Source organism: Pongo abelii, chromosome 1, assembly GCF_028885655.2.
Source record: "Pongo abelii isolate AG06213 chromosome 1, NHGRI_mPonAbe1-v2.0_pri, whole genome shotgun sequence".
NCBI lineage: Eukaryota > Metazoa > Chordata > Mammalia > Primates > Hominidae > Pongo > Pongo abelii.
Window position 1 is genome coordinate 45,635,221 of NC_071985.2, and position 23,104 is coordinate 45,658,324.

Below are 23,104 nucleotides of genomic sequence, written 5' to 3' on the forward strand. Positions count from 1 at the left end.
GCAAAAAGTCTTGAGATACTTCACCAAAGAAATATGTGATGTCAGATAAGCACATGAAAAGACACACAAAATCATTTGTCACAGGAAAATGACAAAACAATGAGATACTGTTATTCATCTATTAGCATGGAGAAAAAACAAAAACAAAAAATAAATCTGACAATACCAAGTGTTGGTGAGGATACAGAGCAACTAGAACTCTTTTTTTTTTTTTTTTGGAGACAGAGTCTCACTCTGTTGCCAGGTTAAGTGCAGTGGCGTGATCTCAGCTCACTGAAACCTGTGCATCCCGGGTTCAAGTGATTCCCCTGCCTCAGCCTCCCAAGCCAAGTAGCTGGGACTATAGGCACGTGCCACCACACCCGGCTAATTTTTAGTAGAGATGGGATTTCACTGTGTTAGCCAGGATGGTCTCGATCTCCTGACCTCATGATCCGCCCACCTTGGCCTTGCAAAGTGCTGGGATTACAGGTGTGAGCCACGGTGCCTGGCCACAACCAGAACTCTTAAACATTGCTAGTGGGCATGCAAAATGGTGCCACCACTTTCAAAAACAGTCTGAGAATCTCTCACAAAGTTAAACACAACTAATCATTTGACCTAACCATCACATTCCTAGATATTCATCCAAAAAAGTTCAAATGTTTACAAAAGGCCTACACATAAATTTTACTTTATGCAAAATTGCCCTAAGCTGTAATCATCCTTAATGTCAACTTTTTTTTTTTTTTTTTGAGATGGAGTCTTGCTCTGTTGCCCCCAGGCTGGAGTGCAGTGGCACAATCTTAGCTCACTGCAACCACCGCCTCCCCAGTTCAAGTGATTCTCCTGCCTCAGCCTCCCAAGTAGCTGGGATTACAGCCACCCACCACCACGCCCAGCTATTTTTTTTTTTTTTTTTTTTAGTTGAGACAGGGTTTCACCATGTTGGCCAGGCTGGTTTTGAACTCCTGACCTCCAGTGATCCGCCTGCCTTGGCCTCCTAGAATGTGCTAGGATTACAGGTGTGAGCCACAGTACCCAGCCTAATGTCAACTATTAATACTTAACAAAAGTACATCCATACAAAGAAATATTAATCAGTAACTAAATGGAACAAACTATTGATACATGCAAGAAATTAATAAATCTCAAAAGCATTGTATGGGCCGAGCGTGGTGGCTCATGCCTGTAATCCCAGTACTTTGGAAGACGGAGGCGGGCGGATCACTTGAGGTCAGGATTTCAAGACCAGCCTGGCCAACACGGTGAAACCCCTATCTTTACTAAAAATACAAAAATCAGCCTGATGTGATGGCATGTGCCTGTGATCCTAGCTACTCAGGAGGCTGAGGCAGGAGAATTGTTTGAACGTGGGAGGCGGAGGTTTCAGTGAGCCGAGACTGCATCACTGCACTCCAGCCTGGGAAACAGAGTGAGATTCTGTCAAAAAAAAAAACCAAAAAAACATTGTATGGAGGAAGCTAGATACAAAAGGCTACGTATTACAAGATTTCATTTATATAACACTCGGAAAAATATAATGCTATAGAGTCGGAAATCAGGTCAGTAGTTACTAGGAGCTGTGGGTGAGTGAGACAGGTTGACTGTAAAGGGGCCTAGGGCAACATTTGAGATCACAGAAATATTGTATATTTTGACTGTGGTAACGGTTACATGACTGTATACACTTGTCAGAAATCATCAAAGTATACATGTAAAAAGCATGAGTTTTGGTACCTATAAATTATACCTTAATAAGCTTGCCTAAATAAACAAAACTGATCCTCAAAATTGTAATTTCTTATCTTGCTCTATGTGGAACAGAAGCTTGAGTTTACCTTTTCCCCACACATATTCCTAGATAAATCATTTAAACTATAAATCATTTTCATTTGTAACAAATATTTTCCAAGGATTTTTGGGGCCTGATAAGGTACTTTATATGTACTATCTCATTAAGTTATTCCAACAGCCCTATGAAACTGAGGTTGAGAGGTATGGGTAATTATAAAGTTGAGATTTAAACCCAGATATGTTGGACTGGGTTTAAATGTCTCAATATCATCTTTCCCTCTGTACTGTACTATGTCACCAAATCTCCAAAGACAGACTGAATTTTATATTCTTCATTGTGCCTAGCATATAATAATATCCAATAAAAGCCAACAATGGTGAGAACTAAAATATATCCACAAAAACTGAGTCCTCTATCAAGTTCAGGATCTAAAGAAGTCGGCTTTTCTAAAGAAAATACTCCATCACCCATTCCATTCCTACTGTCTACCATATCTCTGATTTAGCAATCAGTTCATCAGGAAGAAGTATTCATTTGTTCTTTCTTCCCAGTTCCCCTCTACAATTTCCCTGCCCAGCAAAACACCTTTATCTCAGGATTGCCCTGGGGACACAGCTAATCTCTTAGCACTCCAGAGACAGCAGTTTCTATGGACATGAAATGAAGATCCAGATCATCTTTCCCAGGAATTCTTTTTTTTTTCTGAGACGGAGTCTTGCTCTGTCACCCAGGCTGGAGTGCAATGGTGGCGTGATCTCGGCTCACTGCAACCTCTGCCTCCTGGGTTCAAGCGATTCTCCTGCCTCAGCCTCCTGAGTAGCTGGGATTACAGGCGCCCACCACCACGCCCAGCTAATTTTTGTATTTTTAGTAGAGACGGGGTTTCACCATGTTGGTCAGGCTGGTCTGGAACTCCTGACGTCGTGATCTGCTTGCCTGAGCCTCCCAAAGTGCTGGGATTATAAGTGTGAGCCATTGTGTCCGGCCGAATTATTTTCTTAATTAGAGGAGGGAGTAATATTTACTGGTCTACTGAGTAAAATCAGTTGCATCACTTTTTCATTTGTATTCCCCCATACAGTCCAAGATTATCACTTCAACTGCCAACTTTTTCAAGGATTTAGCATTTAACAATTCTTCACTGGACACATGATCCCCTTCTAAGATTAAAAGGTACTGAAGAGAGGGACTCCTGGTCTGAAGCTGTAATAGTTATAATGCATTAGTCTGTAAGTAACACAACTCAACCCAAGCTGGTTTAAACAATAGGAAAATTTATTATCTCGCATAAGTTTGTTGTTAAGGCAGTTCCAGTATTGATTAATTCAGTGGTTTAATAGTCACTAAAGAATGGGTTTGTTTTTTTTTTCTACTCCAGCATCCTTAGGATGTTGGCAATTCTTTCATACTAGCATCACAATGAGCCTTTCAGGTTTTTTTTTTTTTTTTTTTTTTTGAGACAGAGCCTCACTCTGTCACCCAGGCTGGAGTACAGTAGAGCAACGTTAGCTCACTGCAACCTCTGCCTCCTGGGTTCAAGCGATTCTCCTGCCTCAGCCTCCCAAGTAACTGAGACTACAGGCGTGCACCACCATGCCTGGCTAATTTTTTGTAGTTTTAGTAGAGATGGGGTTTCACCATGTTAGTCAGGTTGGTCTCGAACTCCTGATCTCAGATGATCCACCCGCCTCAGCCTCCCAAAGTGCTAGGATTACAGGCGTGAGCCATGGCCCCTGATTGAGACTTTCATTTTTATTAAAACTGCTGCCTGATGGTTGGCTGGTATAAGGAAAACAATTTTCTCATATGTTCTTTAGAAGGCACTTTAGAAGTCCCTACAGCATTTTTTAAATGTACGTATCCTTTGATTTAGCAATTCCACTTGCAACAATTCATCTCACAGAAACATGTAAATAGACACAAACAGGTATAAAGACGTACATTACAAAACTCTTTATAACAGCAAGAAATTGGAAAGACCCCTAGAATATCCATAAATACGGGGCTGATTACTTAAATTGGGAGAGCATACAATGGAGAATGCCACAGCTATTTAACATGGAATTATGTCCAAGTTTTACTGGCAAGAGCCAAGCTGCAGAGAATACGTGCGTATAAAGAGTAAAAATGTGGGGAGTGACATCCAGCAAGATGGCAGAATAGGAAGTCTCAGACTCCAGTCCCTGACACCTCCAGAAAGTTCAACTAGCAACTATCCGCAGACTAGAATATCTTTTTGAAAACCCCAATATTTGCAAACAAGCCTAAAACACATGTGTGGTCCAAAGGACTGATTGAAAATTGAATTAGAGGGGTGGGGAGATACAGTCGCACTTCGACCATGCCACCCCTTCCCCAAGCTAGCACACCACCAGGGGGAGATAATTTCCTTGGGCCCATGGTTTCTACAGGAGAAAAGAGGGCTGAAGGCAGTCACACTGCTTCCCTAGCATTCTGAAGTGCTTCTCAGGAAGCCCAACCTAGTCCTACCTCAAAAGGAACAGTGGGGATAATGACACAGCTAGACTGCCTGTTCAGGGCTGAGGCAGGAGAATCACTTGACCCCAGGAGGTCGAGGCTGCAGTGAGCCAAGGTGGTGCCACTGCACTCCAACCTAAGTGACAAAGTGAGACCCTGTATCAAAAAAAAAAGAAAAGAAAAAATGTATAATATTGCTAATCATTAGGGAAACACAAATTAAAACCACAATGAGATACCATCTCACACTTGCCAGAATGGCTATTATCAAAAAAAGGTAAGTGTTGCAGAAGATATGGAGAAAACAGAAAACGTATATATCATTGGTGGTAATGTAAATTAGAATAGCCATTATGAAAAACTGTATGGAGATCTGAAGTCAGTTTGTCAAAGACATATCCACACTCCCATGTTTATTGCAACACTGTTCACAATAGCCAAGTTATGGAATCAACCTAAGTGCTCATCAACAGAGGAATCAATGGCTGGTGCAGTGGCTCACACCTGTAATCCCAACATTTTGGGAGGCCAAGGCAGGAGGATGGCTTGATCCCAGGAGTTTGCAGGACCAGCCTGGGCAACATGGCGAAACCCTGTCTCTATAAAAAATACAAAAAGAAAATTAGCCAGGTGTGGTGGTACACACCTGTAGTCCCAGCTACTCAGAAGGCTGAGGTGGAAGGAACATATGAGCCCAGGAGTTTGAGGCTGCAGTTAGCTGTAGTCATGCCACTGCACTACAGCCTTGGTAATAGAGTAAGACCCTGTTTCAAACAAACAAACAAACAAACAAGAGATGAATGGATAAAGAAAATGTGTTATATATACATGATGAAATAGTAGCCTTAAAAAAGGAAATTCTTCCATTTGAAACAATGTGAAGGAATTGGAGAACATTATGCAAGAAAAAATAAGCCAGGCACAGGAAGACAAATTCTCACAAGTGAAATTTAAAACCATTGAACTCATAGAGGCTGAGAACAGTGGTTTCAAAGGCTGGAGAGTGAGCAGAATGGTGTGGTAATGGTAAATGGGTACAAAATCTCAGTTAAGCCAGGCACAGTGGGTAACATAGTAAGAGCTGGTCTCTTTAAAAAGATGTCAGACGGCTGTGTGCAGTGGCTCAGGCCTATAATCCCAGCACTTTGGAAGGCCGAGGCGGGGGGATTACCTGAGGTCAGGGCTTTGAGACCAGTCTGGCCAACACAGCGAAACCCTGTCTCTACTAAAACTACAAAAATTAGCTGGATGTGGTGGTGCACACCTGTAATCCCAGCTACTCGGGAGGCTGAGGCAGGACAATCACTTGAACACAGGAGGTTGCAGTGAGCTGAGATTGCACCACTGCACTCCAGCCTGGGTGACAGAGTGAGACTCTGTCCCAAACAAACAAACAAACAACAAAAAAAAAGATATGAGACAGAGAAATAAGTAAGTCTTTGATACCTATCATATGTCATTACAAGTGTAGTTCATAACAGTGTATTGAACATTTCAAAATTGCTAACTTTCTAATGTTCTCACCATAAAAAAAAGGTGTTTGAAGTGATGAATATGTTAATTAGCTTGATTTAATTATTTTACATTGTATTCATAAATGTAACATCACTTTGTGCTCCATAAATAAGTACTATTTTAAGGCCGGGTGCGATGGCTCATGCCTGTAATCCCAGCACTTTGGGAGGCTGAGGCAGGCAGAGCACTTGAGGTTAGGAGTTTGAAACCAGCCTGGCCAACATGGCGAAACCCCATCTCTAATAAAAATATAAAAATTAGCTGGGTGTGGTGGTGGGCGCCTGTAATCCCAGCTACTAGGGAGGCTGAGACATGAGAATCGCTTGAACCCGGGGGATGGAGGTTGCAGTGAACAGAGATCATGCCACTGCACTCCAGTCCGGGCAAGAGCAAGACTCTGTCTCAAAAAAAAAAAAAAAAAAAAGTACTTTTATAAACTGTCTACTTATAACAAAAACAACTACAGCTGGAGTATCCTTTACCCAAAATGTTTGGGACCAGAAGGGTTTCAGACTTCAGGTTTTTTCAGATTTTGAAATATTTGCATTATACTTACCCGTTAATCATCCCAAATCTGAAAATCCAAAATCCAAAATTCTCCAATGAGCATTTCCTTTGAGTGTCATGTCGGCTCTCAAAAAAACTTCAGATTTTGGATCATGTCAGATTTTGGATTGGGGATACTCAACTGTAAAAACAAGAAAAAAAGAAAAACCCTCTTCAAAGTAAAAATACCTAAGACACCAAAAAGGCAATAGAGGTAAAAATAGATAAAATGAACATCAAAATTAAAAAACTTCTTTGCACCAAAGGACCCAATCAATGGAGGGAAAAAAGGCAATCTATGGAACGGGAGAAAACATCACATATCTGATAAGAGGTTAATATCCCAAATATACAAAGAACTCCTACAACTCAACAACAAAAAGCTAAATAACCTGTTTTAAAATGGGCAAAGGATTTGAATAGACACTTCTCCATCTGAATAGCCAATTAACATGAAAAGATACTTAATATCAATTAATTGTTAGGGAAATACAAATCAAAACCACAATGATACCATTTCATACCCATTAGAATGGTGGCTATCAAAACAACCAGGAAAGTGTCAGCAAAAATATGGAGAAACTGGAACCCTTATCCACTGCTAGTGAAAATGTGAAATGGTGAAACTGCTATGAAAAATAGTAGGGCAGTTCCTCAAAAATTTAAAGACAAAATTAGCATATGATCTAGCAATTCTACTTCTAGGTATATATCCAAAAGAACTGAAAGCATGTTCTCAAAGAGATGTTTGTATACCCATGGTCATAGCAATATTATTCACTATAGGCAAAGATGGAAGCAACCCAGATGGTGCATCAATGGACGAATAAACAAAATGTGAAATGTGGATACAATGGAATATTATTCAGCCTTAAAAAGAAAGAAAGAGGCTGGGTAGGCATGGTGGCTCACGCCTGTAATCCCAGCACTTGGAAGGCTGAGACGGGTGGATCACTTGAGGCCAGGAGTTCCAAGACCAGCCTGGCTAACACAGTGAAACCTTGTCTCTACTAAAGGTATGAAAAAATTAGCCAGGCATGGTGGCACACACCTGTAGTCCAAGCTACACAGGAGGCTGAGGCACGAGAATCACTTGACCCTGGAAGGTGGAAGTTGCAGTGAACCGAGATCGCATCACTGCACTCCAGCCTGGGTGACGGAGCGAGACTCTGTCTTCATCCCATGTCCCCCTAAAAAAACGGAAAAAAAAATTCTGACATTTTCTATAACATGAATGAAGCTTGAGGACATTATGCTAAGTAAAATAAGCCAGTCACAAAGAGACAAATACTGCATGATCCTATTATATTAAGTACTTAGAACAGAAAAAATCAGAGACAGAAAGGAAGAAGAATGGTGATTGCCAGGGGATTAGGGAAAATGTAGAGTTAATAGGTATAGAGTTTCAGTCCTGCAAGATGAAAAGTTCTGGAGACTGGTTGCACAATGTGAATATACTTAATACTACTGAACTGTACACTTAAAAATGGTTAAGATGGTAAATATATATTAAGTGTACTTTACCACAATTCAAAACAATTTTTTACTCTTTTGAGACAGGGTCTCACTGTGTCACCCAGGCTGGAATGCAGTGGCATAAACATAGCTCACTGTAGCCTCCCTCAACCTCCTAGGCACAAGTAATCCTCCTGCCTAAACCTCTGAAGTAGCTGGGACCACAGCCATAACCGGCTATTTAAAAATTTATTTTTTATAGAAATGGGGTTTCACAGGCCAGGCGCAGTGGCTCACACCTGTAATCCCAGCACTTTTTAGGAGGCCAAGGCGGTGGATCACCTGAGGTCGGGAGTTCGAGACCAGCCTGACCAACATGGAGAAACCCCATCTCTACTAAAATTACAAAAAAAATTTAGCCAGGCATGGTGGTGCATGCCTGTAATCCCAGCTACTCAGGAGGCTGAGGCAGGAGAATTGCTTGAACCCTGGAGGTGGAGGTTGTGGTGAGCCGAGATCGTGCCATTGCACTCCAGCCTGGGCAACAAGAGTGAAACTCCGTCTCAAAAATAAAAAAAAAAGAAAAAAATAAATGGGGTCTCACCATGTTGCCTAGGCTGGTCTCGAACTCCTAAACTCATGTGACCTCCTGCCTCAGCCTCCCAAAGTGCTGGGATTACAGGTGTAAGCCACTGCATTCAACGTAAAACCAGTTTTTTAAAAAAGCAATAAAATACCAAAATGATAAAACAACCTATACCTATTAGTATGAAGTTTAGAAGGATAAGTATCTAACTCTTAACAGTGGTCATCTAAGGAGAATACTAGTAGGAAAAGGAACAATTTTTTTTCTGTTTCTATATACTGTTTGGATTTTGATCATAAAAATGTACTAAGCTAATACTTTTATATTGTTAATAATTCCATTGGCTATAACTTTTAAGTTAATCTCCAGGTACTAATAGACTTAAGTTCTCAAGCTACCTTAAAAATAAAGTTCTGCTGAGCGCAGTGACTCACACCTGTAATCCCAGCACTTTGCGAGGCCGAAGCAGGAGGATTGCTTGACCTCAGGAGTTGGAGACTAGCCTGGGCAACATGGTGCGATCCCATCTTTACCAAAAACAAAAATTAAAAATTAGACCTAGATGTAGCTTCTCTACTCCCTCTCAAATCTCTGCCTGGTTTGGACCATCTGCCTCCACTCTTGCCTCTACCATGTTCATCAGGGTGACCCAGAAGTCCTACAAGGTATCCACCTCTGGTCCCTGGGTCTTCAGCAGCTGCTGCTACATGAGTAGGCACAATGCTGCATTAGCTCCTCAAGGCTCTCCCAAGTGGGTAGCAGCAGTGCTTCTGGGGTGGCCTGGGTCTGAGTGGAGGCTATAGCAGGGCCAGTGGTAATGGGGAGCATCACAGCTATCATGATGAACCAGAGCCTGCTGAGCCCCCTTAAGCTGGAGGTGTAACCGAACATCCAGGCCATGTGTACCCAGGAGAAAGAGCAGATCAAGACTCTTAACAGTAAGTTTGCTCCATCACTGACATGATACAGCTCCTGGAACAGCAGAACAAGATGCTGGAGAGCAAGTGTAGCCTCCAGTAGCAGCAGAAGACGGCACGGAGCAACATGGACAACATGCTCGAGAGCTACATCAACAACCTTCAGCAGCAGCTGTACATTCTGGGCCAGGAGCAGCTGAAGCTGCAGGCAGTGCTTGGCAACATGGAGGGGCTGCTGGAGGACTTCAAGAATAAGCGTGAGGATGAGATAAGTGTACAGAAATGGACAATGAATTTGTCTTCATCAAGAAGTTTATGGACAAAGCTTACATGAACAATGTAGAGCTGGAGTCTTGCATGGAAGGGCTGACTGACGAGATCAATTTCATCAGGCAGTTGTATGAAGAGGAGATCCAGGAGCTGCAGTCCCAGATCTTGGACACATCTGTGGTCCTGTCCATGGACAACAGTCACTCCACAGACACAGATAGCATCACCACTGAGGTCAAGGACCAGTACGAGATTGCCAACCGCAGCTGGGCCAGGCCGAGAACATATACCAGATCAAGTATGAGGAACTGCAGACACTGGCTGGGAAGCATGAGGATGATGTGTTGCACGAAGACGAAAATCTCTGAAATGAACCAGAACATCAGCCGGCTCCAGGCTGAGACTGAGAGCCTCAAAGGCCAGAAGACTTCCCTGGAGGATGCCACCATGAATGCCAAGCAGCATGGGGAGCCGCCATTAACGACAGCAATGCGGCTGGGTGCAGTGGCTCGCCTCTGTTAATCCCAGTACTTTGGGAGGCCAAGGCAGATGGATTGTTTGAGGCCAGGAGTTTGAGACCAGCCTGGGCAACATAGCAAAGTCCTCTAACAAAAATACAAAAATTAGCCAGTCTTATAACCCAGTCTCAAAAAAATACATAAAAATTTAAAAATAATTTTTTTTTTTTTAAAGACACCACCGCCAAGCTGGTGTACTAGGAGCTGAGGAATGTCAAGCTGGCCCTGGACACAGAGGTTGCCATCTACATGAAGCTGCTGGAGGGCAACAAGCAGGCTGGAGTCTGGGATACAGAACATAAGTATATATATAAAGACCACCAGTAGCTGCTCAGGTGCACTGAGCTTGGCTTATGGGGCCTCACAAGCCCTGGCCTCAGCTATGGCTAGGCTCTAGCTTTGGCTCTGGCAGGGACTCTAGCTCCTTCAGCCGCACCAGCTTCTCCAGGGTTCCTCCAGTGCCGTGGTTGTGAAGAAAATAGAGACGCGAGATGGGAAGCTGGTGTCCAAGTCCTCTGATGTCCTGCCCAAGTAAATGGCCATGGCAGCCCCTCCCAGCCCATCCCTTCCTGTGGACGCCCCAGAGCCTGTGGAAGAGGCCACTGTGCAGGGGAGCATAGGGAACAGAAGTGAACATAGCCTCACCTAAGTGAGGCTCAGTCCTAGCTCTCAGCCCACTCATGGAGGCAGTTTATTGCCTGGGGTACCCCCCTGGCCCATGACTCCAGCTATAAAACAATGTGTTTTTTGTTTTTTCCAAAATAAAGCCTCAACTACCTCTGCCATTAAAAAAAAAAAAAAAAAAATTGCCAGGCTTGGTGGTGTGTGCCTGTGGTCCCAGCTACTCAGGGCGCTTAAGTGGGAGAATCACTTGAGCCCAGGAGGTCAAGGTCACAGTGAACTGTGATTGTGCCACTGCACTCCAGCCTGGGCAACAGAGCAAGACTCTGCCTCAACAATAAAGTTCTAACAAGCATTTCCTCACAAAAGCATGAATGAGTAGATAGTTTAGTTAAGGAAAATGCCTGTGTTATCCAGTTAACCTGAGATGCTATTAGGCTTACCCCACCATGACACTTCCCAGCCCATAACGCCTTAATCCAAATTAGAGGTACACTCTCTAATCCTGAAACTGTTGACAAGTGTGATATGACAAGAGTTAGCACCCCAAAGCACAATATCCTATGATTTTCAAACTTTTCCTTCTGCCTACCTGCTACTAATTGAACAGCAGGCCCACATCAGCACTTTTCTTTCAGAGCCTGAATCTCTATTTCTCCCACCCCCTACTTCAAGAATGCTATGAGGTTTAGGGGTGTCTATCAAGACCCCCTCAGCAACCAACAGCCGTTCCAGAAAAGCTGACATAACCCAGGGCTGCCAACAAGAGCAGCTTCCCAGCAGGATGTTTTAGTAACCTTAATGAGGCAGAGAGCAACGCCTCCCGTAAATTCTGGTTGGAAGAAACAATCTAGAGATGGTGGAAAAGTACAACTTAAAAAGCAAACACCACAGGCTCCAGTAGAGCAGGAAAGCAAGCAGGGATTTCTAAATACAGAGCTCAATTGTAAGAGTTCACTGTACCTTAATTCTCACTATCATCATTTGCTCTGTCAAAAATAGAACCTTCCATGTCTTGATCCATTCAGAATAAGCCACAGCAGGCACAGCTCTGCTTCCACAGGGCAGCCAGGTCAGAAAGGCCACACAGGGAAATGGAAAAGGCAGCCAGCAGGTTTTCTTAGAGATTATACTCCTCCGGGCTTTTATCCTTCTTCCCAGCTATTCTGGTGCCAAGAAAGCTGCAGGGAGGTCTTTGCTCTGCTCTGAAAAAGCTTCAATTCAATCTTTTCACCAGCAGGGCTGAAGCAGTCTCAGGGCTGTAACTCCCTCTGCTGCCCAATGTTTTCTTTGCATGTTGTGATCAGTTTAATTAATTTCAAACTCAAATGTTAAAATAACTAATGCAGCCCTTTATTTCAAAATATAATCGAAAGAGCATGAGTTCAGACAGGAGGAATATAGATGGAATGCATGGTTCAAAGCTGGATACACTTCTGCATTCACCTACAAATCTCCTCTATCTCAGAAAGGATTTCTTCAGTTTCATGAAAAGTCTCCTTCACAGGCATGTAGAAAAGTAGGAGCCAGACTTCTTGGTCCTTCCTCACCCACCCTTAATAACAACATTGCCTTTAGCAGAACTTAAGGCAGGCTTTATTCATCTTTCAAGATCCAATTTAAATAGCACTTAGGATGAGGCATTAAAACTACCTGTTTACCAGTCTGTTTCACTGTATTGATTCAACACTGTGTCTAGCTAACAGCAGATGCTCACTATCTAACAGAATTCTAACTAGAACCATGTGCGATACTGGGGGAAGGAAAACCTGTCCACAGAAGAATTCAATCAGCAATCACTGGGAGAAGAACCAAAATTCTTAAGAGATAAGAATAAGAGACAGGTGTGTTTCTCCAACATACCATTATTCTGCCTCACAATTTGCCTACCAGCTGTGCTTGAGGTCCTTTTCAGATTACCAATCTCAGTCTCTTTCCTGTAAACTCTTAACTGATTTTTAATGTACTTGAAAGGCACTTCATTCTTTCCCTATACCCAAATACTTCTCACATTCTGATCTTAGTGATAAAATTCACAAAGACCTCACAGTGACTCAATGAGAGTGTTGAGCAATACTGACCCCATTAAATAATGTACCCAATCTATTTAGGTTAGAAACTCTGGTATTCCAGCATCCAGAACTAGAAGTGATGAAGACATTTGTTAGTGCAGTAACCCTTATTTATTTTTCTGAACCCTCCCCTTCTCCACCTCCCAATACTGGAAGCTTATCTGTCAGGCAGAATTCCTAATCTGCCTCAAAATCTACAGGTCCAAGCTCTCTGCGAATACCAAGTGCTCAAGGCAACTGCCACCCTTCAGAAAAGTAAATACCAACAACGAATGGTGTTACTGTGTAAAAAGTCTCTACTGCTGAATAGTAAGAAGCAATGTAAATTTTTTAATACAAACAATCCCACAGTATTTATTGCCATCTTGTAATAACATAAGGGTAATCAAAACAATATGAATAAATGTTCATATTGGACAAAGGACATCTAAAAACAAACTGTATCCTTCTCAACAATTTCTCACTTCATTGATCATTTCTAGTTGGAGACACTTTGTAGCAGAGTAATATTATCTCCTTTTAGCATGATCCGACCTGCAACACAAAAACAACAAAAAGCTATTAATAGCCACACACTCAGATGTTTTACTCAGAATTTCGTATCCAGTTTTTGAACAATATTTTGAAAATGCTTTCTTATAAAAATATGTGAACATTTTCAAGTGTCCATATAGTGAAAGGCTTTCTGGCTCCATTAGAATACATTTATCTTTTCAACAAACTAACATAGGTAGATGATATTTCATAAGTATCATTTCTATGGACTAAGTCAACTCAGTAGGCCTCATACAACATTTCCCAATGCTGAGTTTGTAAAAGTTTGGAAATGAGTCATATGTCAAGTTTGGGAAATACAGTATATTATAACTCCATTCTTAAAGCTGTTAGTATATTAAAGACTCCACCCTATCTCTACTAAAAATACAAAATTAGCAGAGCCTGGTGGCACGTGCCTGTAATCCCAGCTACTTGGGAGGCTGAGGCAGGAGAATTGCTTGAATCCGGGAGGCGGAGGTTGCAGTGAGCCAAGATGGCACCATTGCACTCCAGCCTGGGCAACAGAAGCAAAATTCGTCTCCAAAAAAAAAAAAGACTCCACTCTACAATAAACAAACCTGTTTTATCCAAAATTTCCTAAGGTTATTTAAGACAATACCTTTCTGAGAAATTTATAAACATCTTCAGGAACACTGGTGTTCACTGGTAGAACAGTTTGAGACATGTTGATCAACTCCCAACAGTAATTAAACTGTACTACTTTCCCAGGCTTCTGCAGGCATTAATAATATTCTATTCTACAGGATAAATACTACCATGGGAATTCAACAGTTGGTAAATAATTTATAAATAATATGACCTCACTAAGGCTAAGCTTGCCCGTCCTGGCAAGACATCTTTAAATCTAAAAAACCTGGCTGGGTATGGTGGCTCACACCTATAATCTCAGCACTTTGGGAGGCCAAGGTGGGTGGAATGCCTGAGCTTAGGATTCGAGACCAGCCTGGACAACACGGTGAAACCCCTTCTACTACTAAAATACAAAAAATTAGCCAGGTGTGGTGGCATGCACCTGTAATCCCAGTTACTTGGGAGGCTGAGGCAGGAGAATCACTTGAACCCAGGAGGTGGAGGTTGCAGTGAGCCGAGATTGTGCCATGGCACTCAAGCCTGGGAAACAGAGCGAGGCTCCGTCTCCAAAAAAATTAAAAAAAAAATAAAAATAAATCTAAAAAACCCAGGCTTTCATAAAAATAGTCTAAGCAAGAAGCAGCCAGTGAAACACCATACTGCTTCTCAGACTCTACTTTCCACATATCTAGTACAGGTTCAAAAGAATCCTGAGGGTCTGAAAGACAAATACCTGAAACCCACCACTGATAAAAGTATTAGTGAGCATTTTACAAATAAAGACAAAATGCCTAAATAAACCTCAAGTGAATGGGATGTTAATAGAAATGATTCAGTGTGTCTTGATGAAACCGTGAATCCTAAGACCATTCATTAACTGGGTTAAGAAATACCATTCATTGCCAGGCTTAGTGGCTCACACATGTAATCCCAGCATTTGGGAAGCTGAGGCAGGCGGACTGCCTGAGCTCAGAAGTTAGAGACCAGCCTGGGCAACACAGTGAAACCCCGTCTCTACTAAAACACAAAAAAATCAGCCAGGCGTGGTGGTGCACGCCTGTAGTCCCAGCTACTCGGGAGTCTGAGGCAGGAGAATTGCTTGAATCCAGGAGGCGGAGGTTGCAGTGAGCCAAAATCACGTCATTACGCTCCAGCCTGGGCGACAGAGTGAGACTCTGTCTCCAAAAACAAAAGAAAGAAAGAAATACCATTCACTGTTCGAATATTTTTTAGTTTCTATTATGTGCCAGGCATTGAGTTAGGTACTGAGCACACTGGGATCAAAAAAGGCATGACTCAATGCAGTTATGGTGAAGCATCTGATAACAGGAGAGACACTAATAATTTCAATAATAAAGGTTTTACTACAAACTCAGGGAGCACATAATCCCGCCTTCCCCCATCCCCAGCGAAACCAAATTAAACTCTGAACTTTTTAGAGCAGGGCTTCCTAACCCCTGGGCCACAGACCAGTACCAGTCCTGGTCCCTGTTAGAAACTGGGTCATACAGCAAGAGGTGAGCAGTGGGCGAGGTGGCGGAGCTTCATCTGTATTTACAGCCACTCCCCATCACTAGTATTCCCGCCTGGGCCCTGCCTCTTGTCATATCAGTGGAGGCCTTAGATTCTCATGAGTGTGAAACCTATTGTGAACCGGGCAAAGAGGGATCTAGGTTGCGCACTCCTTATGAGAACCTAATTAATGCCTGATGATCTGTCACTGTCTCCCATCACCCCCAGATGGGACTGTCTAGTTGTGGGAAAACAGGCTTAGGGCTCCCACTGATTCTACATGATGGTGAGCTGTATAATTATTTCATTATATATTACAATGTAATAATAATAAAGTGTACTATAAATGTAATGTGCTTGAATCATCCGAAAACCATCCCCCACACCCTAGTCCACAGAAAAATTGTCTTCCACAAAACTGGTCCCTGGTGCCAAAATGGTTGGGGACCGCTGTCTTTTTTTTTTTTTTCTGTGACGGAGTCTCGCTGTGTCGCCCAGGCTGGAGCACAGTGGTGTGATCTCAGCTCAGTGCAAGCTCCGCCTCCCAGGTTCCCGCCATCCTCCTGCCTCAGCCTCCTGAACAGCTGGGACTACAGGCGCCCGCCACCACGCCCAGCTAATTTTTTTGTTTTTTTTTTTAATCAGGAGAGACAAGGTTTCACCTTGTTAGCCAGGATGGTCTCGAATTCCTGACCTCGTAATCCACCTGCCTCGGCCTCCCAAAGTGCTGGGATTACAGGCGTGAGCCACCGCGCCTGGCCTAGGGGACCACTGTCTTAAAAGAAGTGATATTTGATCTGAGCTCTACAGACACAAGGAATATCATATACAAAGATTAATGGTTGGGCAAATCTGCAGATTCAAAGAACTGAAATAAGACAAGTGTTGCTAAAGCTGAGAAAGTGCGGCACAGTGATACGAGATGCGCAGAGGGAGACAAGACTAGATCATGAAGATCATTAAATTTGCAGAATCATTAGATTTTTTTTTTATCCTAACAGCAACAGGAAGTCATTGCAGTATTTCAAGCAAAGGGATGACATGTTCAGACTGGTGTTTTTAAAAGATGAGTGAGGCCTGGAAAGCAAACTGGAGGCAGCTGCAGATAATTAGTAAGCTGAACTGGAAACTGGTGCCATTCAATAAGGCGGGAAATAATAATACAACAGCTCTAAACAGTGTGAGTTGGAATTGAGTTTGCTTTCTGATATGCTGACTTTAAGAAGCCTTTGAAACATTCAAGTAGAAATGGTGAATAGGCCCAGACAAACAAATTTGGGAGTCAGTATATATAGATGGTAATTGAAGCTGTACTCCAGTGCCTAGGCAGACAATACCGAATGACAGGAGGGCCTAGAACCAAGCCTGGAGCAACTCATTTAGTGACTGGGTCCCAAAGAATGAATATATAAGTCTGAAAAATAGCCAGAAGTGAAAAATAAAAACCCAAGTATAATATCGTAGAGCCAAGGTGTGATACTGCAAAATATTTATTTGGTCTTCAATCCCATACAACTCCTAAAATCCTTAGAATCTCTAAGGTGTTGCCTTTTTGTATGCTAATGATTGACTGACGGCCAGCAGCCCCTACAACTGGCCCCTACAAAGTTTCAGCATGGGAGCTGCTCACTGAAAGGACCAAGGCATTAGTGATGTCAGACTTTCAGCCCCACCCTCCAACCCAGGGAGAAGGAGAGGAGCTGAAGGTTAAGCTGATCACCAATGGCCAATTTAATCAGTCATGCCTACATAATGAAGCTTACATAAAAACTGAAAACAATGGGGTTCTGATAGCTCAACCTCCACATGGAGGTTCCCAGAGAGCGGTGAGCTTGCAGAGGGCACAAAAGCTTCGTGTACCTTCCTATATGCCTTGCCCTACACATCTCTTCATCTGTATTTTTTTAATATCCTTTATAATAAACCAGTAAATGTTAAGTGTTTCCCCGAGTTCTGCCAGCTGCTCTAGCAAATTAATCAAACCAACGGAGGGGTCATGGGACCCAGTTTATAGCCAGTCAGCAAGAAGCACAGGTAAAACAATCTGGAGCTGACAATTAGCATCTGGTGGAGGGCTGAGGGGCACGGAAGGCAATCTTGGGGATTGAGCCCTCAACCTCTGGGAACTGACGCTATCTCAGGTAGATAGTGTTAGAACTAAACTGAACTTGTGAGCTGATGTCCACTGCCGAATTGATTGCTTGCTTGGTGTGTGGGGAAATATGCCCACACATCTGGTCACAGAAGTCTTCTGTGTTAATTATTGTCAACTGAGGAAACAGAAAAATCTACTTGGGTTTTTCCCCCCACTCAGACAAGGGAACAAACCACTTTAAGGAGGGAGTGGCAAACAGTGCCAAATGCTGTTGAGAGTTTAATAAAATGAGGATTAGTACTGATCATTAGATTTAATACCACTAGTCTTTGGTTCCCTTGGTGAGAGCTCTCCGGCTGGAGAAGCCAAAATGGAGTGTGATGACAAGTGAGTAGCAGAGGATGATTTCAAAAGTGTACTACTACTCTGAATAATAACTTCTCAAACGCAAAATAAATTCAAATATGAACTGAGTTGCAGGTCACTGAATTCTGCAAGTAAATAAAACATTTCTAGAATTCTGTAAGACCACTTCTAGCCTTACCCAGTTGTTTTCTTGACTTTGTTTTAGAATGAATCTCTTCTGCATCATCTAATACAAGGTTCATATACTCATCAAAACCCTAGAAAAATAAACAAACTGTTATCTTCAAAGAAAATCACATCCAATCCATTTTAAATGAGTATACCTATGTAGATAAAAACTCCAACTAACTTCAAAAATTCACTCATCTCAAGCCCCACCCCACCTTCCACCCAAAGGTGTTTTTTTTTTTTTTTTTTTTTTTTTTGAGAAAGGATCTCACTTTGTCTTCCAGGCTAGAGTGCAGTGGTGTGACCTCGGCTCACTGCAGCTGGACCTCCTGGGTTCAAGTAATTCTTCTGCCTCAGCCCCCACAAGTAGCTGGGACTATAGGGTGCACCACCATGCCTGGCTACTTTTTTTATTTTTGGTAGAAACAGGGTTTCATCACGGTGCCCAGGCTGGTCACGAACTCTGGAGCTAAAGTGATTCATCATGCTCAGCCTCCCTAAGTGCTAGGATTACAGGCATGAGCCACCTTGCCCAGCAAAATATTTAAAAATTAGCTGGACATGGTGGTGTATGCCTATAGTCCCAGCTACTAGAGGCTGAGGTGGAAGAATCACTTGAGCCAAGGAGTTCAAGATTGCAGTGAGCTATGAGAGCACCTGGGTGACAGAGCCGGACCCCACCTTTAAAAAAAAAAATACTTAGGGTAGCCTGCCATCCCAGAAGCCTTATTTAACTAACCCCACTGAGCTCTATTCAGGTATCACCTAACCCACAACAAATAACCCCACCGTCCCTAATTTCATTAATTTTGTCCCCCCTGTCCATACTAACATTGTTGCTCAATATTTTTTTTTCGAATAATTTTTAAAAGTTAATTTTCAGCCAGGCATTGTGGCTCATGCCTGTAATCCCAAGACTTTGAGAGGCTGAGGTGGGAGAATCACTTGAGCCTAGGAGTTTGAGACCAGCCTGGGCAACACAGTGAGACCTCATCTCTATAAAAAATAAAAATTTAGCAGACTGTGATGGTGCACGATTCTGATCCCAGCTACTTGGGAGGCTGAGGCAGGAGGACTACTTGAGCCCAGGAGGTTGAGGCTGCAACGAGCCATGATTGTGCCACTGCACTCCAGCCTAAGCAACAGAACAAGGCCCTTTCTCAAAAATCAAATACAAATTTTCTTCTCAACATAGACAGAGGAAGAAAATGAATTAAAAGTTAATTTTCCCTATTAAAAACTACCCAATCCTTATCTATCAACAATGAAAAAAGGCTAAACAGCGGCCTCTGAAAAACTTTCCTTAGGTTGGATCTTTGACTTTTTATACACTGTTCTGGCTAGCCACTTTCTGTGAAGTCTTTTTCTATGACCAGACTGCTATGAGATAAAATCGCCTGTATACTCACAATGATACAGCCTTCTATCCGCATATTCACTTGCTCATAGAGCCACACCTGAATCCGCGATCTCTGAAATAATCATAAAAGTGGAAACGTTAAAAAAAGAAAAATAGGGCCGGGCGCGGTGGCTCACGCCTGTAATCCCAACACTCTGGGAGGCCGAGGCAGGTGGATCACAAGGTCAAGAGATAGAGACCATCCTCGCTAACATGGTGAAACCCCATCTCTACTAAAAATACAAAAAAAATTAGCTGGGCGTGGTGGCGCACGCCTGTAGTCCCAGCTACTCGGGACGCTGAAGCAGGAGAATCGCTTGAACCCGGGAGGCAGAGGTTGCAGTGAGCTGAGATCACGCCACTGCACTCCAGCCTGGGCACAGAGTGAGACTCCGTCAAAGAAAAGAAAAAGAAAGAAAAAGAAAAAGAAAAGGAAAGGGAAAAGGAAAAGGAAAAAGAAAAAGAAAAAAAGAAAAGAAAAGAAAAGAAAAACAGGCCAGGTGCCTCGATTCACACCGTTCCCGTACTTTGGGATGCCAAAGTGGAATAATTCGCTTTGTGGCCAGATGTTCAATATAAGCCTGCGCAACATTAAGCAAGATCTCTCCGCCCACCCCCACCCCAAAAATTGAAGTATACAAAACCTAACCATTTTGGTCAAACGACAAGAGAAATATGGCTCCTAAAAAAATTGTAATGAATGTAAGTCAAAAGTTTTAACTAATTAGCCCATATCTAAGAATTATTCACCAATAATAATCTCAAAGAGAATTTTCATTTAATAAGTTCTATATTGGAACTGTATAAGCTAATAATTTTCCTGTGATTTTGGGACTCAGTATTTCTTACTGCTTCTGGTCTCAATCTATTTAGAGTGAAAGTTTTTGACAGCACAGCACAAAGCAGTAATTTCTAATGACCAAGGGCTTATCTCCTGCAGCAAAATCCAGTTCCAAAACAAAGCTTTCTCATGTCACACACCTAACAACCAGGACAGGAGCCCTCAATTCAGGTGGTTAAAAATTGTTATCACCTGAAATTAATGTTTTTCAGTTGTGTTGTCACACTATAAAATTTAAGTTGCTAAAATTTCCCTCAAAGGAAAGCAGCTGCCACTAAATTCCTCTGAAGGTACCCCTTCTCTCTTCCTTTTTTCGTCTTTAAGTTTTCCCACAGGTATTAAACACACCACCTCTTGACATGGTTTAAGTTGGCTGGGTTTTTTTCCCAATGTTTCATCCTAAAGGGGAGAGGTTCTAATGTTCTAGCCATAATCACTACTAACAAAACTACTGATGCCCAAATACCATGGTCAAGTCTGCTAATAATACTTCTTGGAATTAAAAAGTATTTTTGATCTTGCAAAGTAATGCATACAATTATTTGTATGTTGGGAAGTGGCATGGATACACACCACTTCATCACATTAGTGCTTTCTAAGTACTCCTTTCCCTCAATTACCCTCCAATCTCCAGTTACATCTATTTTTAAATTCTAGAACACAGCGATCGCTCAAGTTAACATAAAAAACTAAATCAGTTCACCTCTTATTTAAAAAGTAGTTACGAAACAAGCAACTTTTTTTTTACTTACATTTTGTAAGTATCTGAAGATGAGGTTCTGCACCACAGTGGCTAAGGAAAAAATACAAAAGCAGCATAGACTCTGCTTCCTGAAACAACTGGACGACCCTATTCCCGTCTCACCTTTGTTTACTAAACGCGAGGTCTGGTGCTTACGCAAACAACAAGTGCCCAGCTGGGCATTCGTTAGGGGTCTTCTAAAGACTAAAGAACATCCCTTCCACTTTCATTCCCCTGGAGTTTCTCAAAACCGTTAATTAACTCCCGTTTTCACTCCGCACCTAAAGTTTTCTTCCCTCCTTTCGCTGCGTCCATTCCTGCATTCCCCACTGCAGGGGTCCACCCAAGACCACCTCCCCACCATCACGGTTCTTCAACTACCCGCGCTTTCTTCCAGTCTTGGTAGCCCCGGGGGCTCATGGGATGTGGATTCGTACTCCGCTATCCCAGGCCTGCTCTCAGCCTGCGCCTTCGCACCCCGTATTCTGGCCCGAACCTCCTAGTTCTGACATCCTGCGTAGGATACGATGGGCTGCACCATAACCTTCTGCACTTTCTGGCCCTGGCCACGGTACGCCATGGTGGAATTTCACAAGGAGCACACCAGCACGCTGCCTCTGAGAGCAACTTCCGGAATAAAGAACCGGAAGCGGAAGTGTGTGAAGGTCACGCGGCGACATGGGCGGCTCCTGGGAAATGCCCCTCTAGCCACGAAGTCACGTTTCTCCGCTGCATGGCCTCCGAGGGAGGCCAAACTGAGGCGTCTGCGCTGTGGAAGGTGACCCGGTCCTACAGCGCCATCTGGAGGGAGGCGGGAGGAGGTGCCTTCGGTTGTACGGTGGCCATGGCAGGAGGAGTGCCGTCCTGTCTCCAATTTCTTTTCTTTTCTTTTCTTTTTTTTTTTTTTTTTTTTTGAGGCGAAGTCTCGCTCTGTCGCCCAGGCTGGAGCGCAGTGGCGCGATTTCAACTCACTGCAACCTCCGCCTCCAGGGTTCAAGCGATTCTCCTGCCTCAGCCTCCCGAGTAACTGGGACTACAGGCGCCTGCCATCACGTCTGACTAATTTTTTGTGTTTTTAGTAGAGACGGGGTTTCACCATGTTGGCCAGGATGGTCTCGATCTTTTGACCGCATGATCCGCCCGCCTCGGCCTCCCAAAGTGCTGGGATTACAGACGTGAGCCACTGCGCCCGGCCCGTATCTCCATTTTCTGAGTTAGCTTGAAAAGCCAAAATCGTCCCAGTGTGTATCTCTATGTGTAAAATGAGTTAATTTCGTGCCTTTCCTAAAGCCTATTTTGCTGGAGTTTAGGCTTGATAGCAGCGTTGTGGTGGAAAGGGTAGGGCGGCAAGGTGCCCAAACTTCAGGCTTCCCACCTCTGGCAGTCGGCCAGGGGCGGTCTGCATTCCAAAGCCAGACGCCTGGTTCGCTCCAGTTACGGATTCAACTCACATCCATTTCGTGGAGAGTTACTGTTCAGGTGGCAACTGAGGGTGGCGATTTACCATGAAGACGCTGAAATCCACATGCTGGGCGCAAATCCAGCTCTTTTAGAGTTGGGTGTCCAAGGATAAATTACTCAGCCTCGCCATGTCTTGGCTTAGTTTCCAAAACGGAGATTATAGTAAAGATTAACTTTACTCAGGGGCTTGAAGATTCAATGAAATAATTGTCTATGTGTGCACACAGGCGTCAGCCAGTGTCAGAACATGTCCTTCCCTGGATAACACAGCTACTAAGTGGAGCAGCTGGAATTTGTAGGTGTGCCTGACCCCAAAGTCCACCTACCTTTCCATTGTGTCATGGCTTGTGGCCTGGCAGAGATTTCATTTAATTGGCATACACATGTTATAGAGGAGGAAACTGAAGTTTAGACTTTTGAAAGGACTTGCCTAAGGGAACACGGATTAGGGCAAATGGCAGAATCAAAGTTAGCTTTTCTGAGGGCTTCTGTTTAATGGGGATAATAGTAATGACAACTTCAGAAAGGGGTTGAGTTGAAAGTGATTTTTAAACTACACAAAGCGGCCAGGCTCACGCCTGTAATCCCAGCATTTTGGGAGGCCGAGGCAGGTGGATCACCTGAGGTCAGGAGTTCG

At 43.2% G+C, this 23,104-nt stretch overlaps 1 protein-coding gene across 4 annotated transcripts; it reads right to left on the bottom strand.

Annotated features, from left to right (window-relative positions):
* Nucleotides 1-13,081: 13,081 nt before the first annotated feature.
* Nucleotides 13,082-21,753, bottom strand: SNRPE (small nuclear ribonucleoprotein polypeptide E). 4 transcript variants are annotated; one of them, XM_002809575.5, is made up of 5 exons: nt 21,533-21,753; nt 21,017-21,043; nt 19,434-19,496; nt 18,035-18,113; nt 13,082-13,289 (listed from the first exon to the last, which is right to left on the bottom strand). In XM_002809575.5, exons 1-5 carry the CDS (start codon nt 21,584-21,586, stop codon nt 13,234-13,236), a joined length of 279 nt encoding a protein of 92 aa, XP_002809621.1. In that variant the 5' UTR covers nt 21,587-21,753; the 3' UTR covers nt 13,082-13,233. The 4 variants fall into 4 exon arrangements, with proteins under 4 accessions (XP_002809621.1, XP_009237355.1, XP_009237349.1 ...); XM_009239080.4 differs by having other exon boundaries at nt 21,017-21,057; nt 21,503-21,652; XM_009239074.4 differs by lacking the exon at nt 21,533-21,753 and adding an exon at nt 21,288-21,400 and having other exon boundaries at nt 21,017-21,057.
* Between the last annotated feature and the right edge of the window lie 1,351 nt (nt 21,754-23,104).